Genomic DNA, 5,695 nt, shown 5'->3' with positions numbered 1-5,695 from the left:
ACAACTGACAGGGCAATCAATTTGAAGCTTCAAAATCAGTGAATTAAAAAAAAAAAATTAAAGTTACACATGTCAAATGTAAATTTTTGTTTTTTGTTTTGACCCCAATCATGATAATCATAATAAAGATGACCCAGCAATATTTTCTTACTTCAGGATACTCAGCAAGGGAAGTGCCAGGCAAGTCCAGATGCCACCACCCATAAATGGAGAGTGAAGAAGCTGTTTGAAGGCAAAGTCAGCAGGAACTGGAGTGCGACATTCTGGATCCACCATTCGTAGGAGAATTAGCCCTGTTGCAATAACACCAGTGTTCATTCCAAAGTCTGCAATTGCTCTTTCAAACCTTGAAGCAAGAAAAAGGAAAGTTAAGCCTTAATTTGTAAGCAACAAATCATCAGCAATAATTTTTAATCAAATACCTCTAATTCTTTGGCTATAGGTATTTTAAAACCATTTTCCTTGAAGAATTAATTCATTTATTTTTCAGTACTTAAGATAATTTCTGTCCATATTTTCCCGTTGAAGGAAGTAATAATCACAGATAGAACAAATATAGTAACTATTGATCAGATGTAAAATTTTGTGGATTCACCTTGTGTGTGCACTTCCAAATTCAGGGAGTTCCTTATGAAGTACATTGGCTACACCCTGAGACCCTATGCCCAAGCCTTACTCTAGTATAGGTTGAAGTACATTGGCTACACCCTGAGACCCTATGCCCAAGCCTTACTCTAGTATAGGTTGAAGTACATTGGCTACACCCTGAGACCCTCTGCCCAAGCCTTACTCTAGTATAGGTTGAAGTACATTGGCTACACCCTGAGACCCTATGCCCAAGCCTTAATCTAGTATAGGTTGAAGTACATTGGCTACACCCTGAGACCCTATGCCCAAGCCTTACTCTAGTATAGGTTGAAGTACATTGGCTACACCCTGAGACCCTATGCCCAAGCCTTACTCTAGTATAGGTTGAAGTACATTGGCTACACCCTGAGACCCTATGCCCAAGCCTTACTCTAGTATAGGTTGAAGTACATTGGCTACACCCTGAGACCCTATGCCCAAGCCTTACTCTAGTATAGGTTGAAGTACATTGGCTACACCCTGAGACCCTATGCCCAAGCCTTACTCTAGTATAGGTTGAAGTACATTGGCTACACCCTGAGACCCTATGCTCAAGCCTTACTCTAGTATAGGTTGAAGGCATTTTAAGCTAAATGATGCTCAGCTGAGAACAGCATTTTACAATGATCTAATTTGCCAAAATCACTTAAAATTTACAATGATCTAATTAAAACTCTTCTGGCATGGCGCATGAATTCCAATTAAAAGAGAAAAGAGGAAGGAAAGAAGATGTGGTTTTGAGTAGACAGTTATCCTACTGTAAGCTCTTTAGATGAAAGGTAGAGGAACTTAGCAAAAAATAGACACGAGTTTAAAAAACAAAGTTTAAGATAGATGATTTTGATACAATAAAACTTGGGATTTAACCACAATCCACTCACTACAGATCTGGGAAATTAATGTTATTTTCACTTAAATTGAAATTTTCACTTACCAGTGGTTGGGTAACAAGAACCTTGAAACACAACCCAACATGACAAAGTTCCAGATAAAGCCACAGGTGCACAGGATCAATAAGGGGGCAATGTCAACAGCAATGGCTGAGACATCAACTTTGGCAATAGCTGAGGTGACAAGGAAATCCAAAGAAGACGAGGCTATGCGTTCCATGAGAGATGCATCAATCAATTCATTAATCTTCTGAATTCTCTCAATAACAAGCTACAAAGAGAAAGACAATCATCATTATTCAGGAACCAAAGCATTCATTTACATGGTATGTGGGCCACACACAAAACTCTTATGCTTTAGAGATCTGTCTGCATGTGGGCCACAGTAATCTTAAGTTCAAGTTTCATGGTTTGCAGCCCCTGAGATTTGCGAGAAGTTGGTTAGTTTAATTATTACTTCTCTTGCAGTTTGGGTTAACCCTTAATTGACACCCTATACATCAGTAGGCTCGAGAATTTATTTACTTATTTACAATCAAGAGTTTCTTTATTTTGTTTATTTTCATGACCTCTATGTGGGCTTTAGGGGAGATATTGTATGGAGAAATTGGATGCTAGTCACTCTTAGAGATCAAAGAGTGAAGTTGACTTTAGGCTGGAAGACTTACCAAATCAAACCTGGAAGCATAACTACAGAAGAGATCTTTATTGCAATTATTACTAACTGTTGGACAAAGATATAACATCATTCTAAGAGCAAAGTTAAACTTCCCTCACCTGGATAATGATTCCTCCAGCCATACACAATGGGAATAAAGGAATACCAGAGAGAAAGTTAAGATCCTTGAGCTTCTGTGATGTACTTTCAATGGCAATCAACCCCTGTTTCAGTCCATACCCAATCAACATAGCTATCCCAAGCACTGCAAGGTGAAATGCCAACACATCTATGGAACTGGCTCTCACGGTTTGAACTCCAGCTGAGGGTCGACTCCCTACAGTATACACACCCCTATGCAATTTTTTTAAAAAATCAATGTCTCAGTAGCAATTAGTTCATCCATTCATGCTCTGTTTGTTAGTCAATCAGGCAGTCTATTAGTTTCTCCATCTGAGACTCAGCTGCCATCCAGCAGGGTTTGTACTGGTCCTGGAAAACCTGGAAAGTCTGGGAATTTTATTTTGACATTTTCCAGGACGGGAAAGTCCTGGGAAAAGACTACAGGGTCTGGATAGTCCTGGAAATTTGATTAAATCAAGCAATAAAGTTTTCAGAATTTACGTTATAAGACATGTGTATAGACCATAAGGGGGAGAATTGATTTTGAAATCTTGGGAATGACAGGGTTAAAGGTCAAATTTAGAGTCCTGGAAAAATCAATCCGAGCCTGGAAAATTCCTTGAAATTTGTTTCTGAAAAAGGGTACAAACCCTGTCCAGTCATTGAGGTCAGCCTCTTTTATGTGTAAGTTACCCTCTCACAAGTGATTTAAGGTGTAACTTCCCCTTAAAATATCCATACATTATCTACCCATCAAGTAATGAGAATTAATACTCAACACTTATCAAGTAGAAGTGTTTTGATCTAACACCCAATTCTTGAAACTTATACACAAGGAAATGTGGAGCAGCTGGAAAGGAGAATTAAGGATCAGATCTTGGGAGTAGTGGGGTTATAAGTAAACAAGACAAAGATCAATTATCAAGTGTGTCTGTCAGTTGTTCAGTTGGATCATTCAGTTATTCAGACATCAGCCAGTACGTACCATAGACAGACAGTCAGTAGCCATGCAAGCTTGCAGGTTATAAAACTATCTGTCTGTCTGATCACTTACTGTTTTTTGTTTATAAATGAGGATGTAATGCCCACATGCCTATATCGCACACAAACCTTATGGATATCTTGACTTCCTTAGAAGCGTCAATTCTTTCCTGCTTGACCCATCCTCTGTGAGTAGCAATGTTAACCCACATAACACCACAAATAACGGAGAAAACAAGTCCCAAGGTGGCACTGGCCAAACCAAAGTCACCACCATTGGGAAACCCTAGCTTAAAAACAATAAAGAGAAATGATTTATTTTATCAATTGATCAGAAAGTTTATTTTTGTTGCGAGATCCAAGTCTAATAACCGCCTCCCGGTTAGCTCATCATCATCATCATCATCATCATCATAGTTTATTTAATAAAGCAGGTTGAGGGATAGGCAAGACATTACGTCCTGATGTAAACCTGCATCAATTAAACTATTGATTAATAAATACCTAATTAGTGAATAAACCGAAAATGGGTATGTAAATAATGACAATTGAAAGAAAGAAATATTAATAACAATACGGAGTAAAATTGTTAAAAGTATTTAAAGTCAACAGATTTGTTGGAAACGCTGCAGGAAGCTTTAGCAAAACTGATAGATTTCAGAATTCTCTAATTTTCCCTGAGTTTTCTCTTGAAAGAAGTTAAGTTTGAACAGTTCTTGATGTCTTCAGGAAGGAGGTTCCAGGATAGTGCAGCTCTGTGCTTAAACGAAGATCTTCCCATTTCTGTTTTTAGTCTATGAACCTTAACTTTTAAGGATTTTCTTAAGTCATAAGGAGTCTCGGATTTCACTATTAAGTCATTTAGAGGCTCGATGCTATTTCCATGATAGATATTGTACGTAATAACTAAAAGTCTCCTATTCTAAAATGAAACAATAGAGTTCCAGTGTGGAGCGTTCATGATGTCATCACTGTGGATGCTATGGGGTAGGTTGTAAATAATTCTAGTAGCTCTTAAATGCTCTTAAATGAATTCGATCAACATCATCCGTCAAGGCTGAAGAACAAGAACCCCCGACTACAATGCCATACAAAACGCTAGGGATAATGGTTTTATAATAAATGTTTTCTAAGGTTCTTATCGGTAAAAACTTTATCCGATTCAGTACTGCGACTTTGTTGCTGAATGACTTACAAACGTTCTTTATGTGCTCCTGCCATGATAGCTTGCTGTCAATTGTCACCGCAAGACATTTAGATGATTACCAAAGGCTAAACGTGGCAAGGGGCCAATAAAGTTCTGGCTAGAAATTATCAGGGCTTCAGATTTCGATTCGTTGGCGTTTAATCTGTTAGATTGACACCAGGCCCCGGTTGTTCAAAGGATGGACAACGCTATACACTGGATAAATCTCTATCCGGTGGATAGCGCAGTGCGTTTTAGTAACACTTATCCGCTGGATAGCGATTTATCCGTTGGATAGCGTTATCCGCCCTTTGAACAACCGGAGCCAGGTGTACAGCTGGTCTTGTACAGACTGGAGTGTTAAGATGATATCGTCGATGTTGTTTCCAATTGTAAAAATAGTGGTATCATCGGCAGACATAAATAATTCACCACTAGTTATTGATTCTGGAAGATCGTTTACAAATATTGAAAATAATTTGGGCCCTAGTATTGAGCCTTGGGGAACTCCATGTGTGATGGTTTTGGGCTCGGACTGATATCCTGATATTTGGACAAATTGCTTACGTGCAGACATGTAATCGGTAAGCCACGAAAGCAAATCGCCAGATATCCCAATGGCCTTTAGCTTCTCTAGAAGGATGGTATGGTTCACTGTGTCGAATGCTTTTCGAAAGTCAATAAAAAAGCACGCCCACTTTCAGGCCCTTGTCTAGCGCATTTTTCCAGGTCTCTGTTAGGTGAAGTAAGAGGCTTTCTGTTGAATAATTTTTCCGAAAACCCCACTGTTTATGAGATAACAAGCCTTGTGTGTCCAAATAGTTGTTCAAGGTATCACTGACAACATCTTCCAAGATTTTCCCTGGGCTACTGAGGAGGGAGATAGGTCTGTAGTTGTTCACTTCTGTTGGTGAGCCTTTCTTAAATATGGGGTTAACGCGTGATAATTTCCAGCTTGAAGGGAAAGATGCATCACATATACTCTTCCTGAAGATTGGTGAAAGACTGTGGATAATAGGGTCACCAATCATGGAGAGGACCCTGGGGGATACTTGGTCTGGACCAGTAGCCTTCTTGGGGTTAGTAGCTCTAATCAGTTTGTTTTTTACCAGTTCCCAGCTCATGTCAGTTTTGTCCCTGGTAGGAGTGACTCTAGTGATAAAGGTGTTTATAGATGACAAGTTCAAAAGGTCAAGTTGCTTAGTGACGTCTTTGCTGACATTCACTAAA

At 39.1% G+C, this 5,695-nt stretch overlaps 1 protein-coding gene and 1 long non-coding RNA gene across 5 annotated transcripts in view; one reads left to right on the top strand and one right to left on the bottom strand.

Annotated features, from left to right (window-relative positions):
• LOC148724313 (uncharacterized) overlaps window positions 1-2,297 on the top strand; it is a 3,747-nt gene extending 1,450 nt beyond the window's left edge. The window contains exons 2-3 of the long non-coding RNA XR_015991577.1: window positions 157-1,843; window positions 2,104-2,297. This is a non-coding gene — a long non-coding RNA (uncharacterized LOC148724313). The remainder of the gene's footprint in view (window positions 1-156; window positions 1,844-2,103) is intronic.
• LOC111334440 (uncharacterized) overlaps window positions 1-5,695 on the bottom strand; it is a 15,006-nt gene that overhangs the window by 1,455 nt on the left and 7,856 nt on the right. For 3 of the 4 annotated variants that reach the window (XM_022940171.2, XM_022940173.2, XM_088732803.1), the window contains exons 4-7: window positions 3,409-3,565; window positions 2,295-2,529; window positions 1,562-1,788; window positions 152-346 (exon numbers count right to left, since the gene is read on the bottom strand). In XM_022940171.2, the coding sequence (XP_022795906.2) occupies window positions 152-346; window positions 1,562-1,788; window positions 2,295-2,529; window positions 3,409-3,565 (814 nt within the window). Of the gene's footprint in view, window positions 1-151; window positions 347-1,561; window positions 1,789-2,294; window positions 2,530-3,408; window positions 3,570-5,695 lie in introns of all 4 variants that reach the window. The other variant, XM_022940172.2, reaches the window with a different exon arrangement.

The sequence above is a fragment of the Stylophora pistillata genome, chromosome 9 (genome assembly GCF_964205215.1).
Source record: "Stylophora pistillata chromosome 9, jaStyPist1.2, whole genome shotgun sequence".
Taxonomy (NCBI): Eukaryota; Metazoa; Cnidaria; class Anthozoa; order Scleractinia; family Pocilloporidae; genus Stylophora; species Stylophora pistillata.
This window is presented reverse-complemented; position numbering and strand designations above follow the sequence as displayed.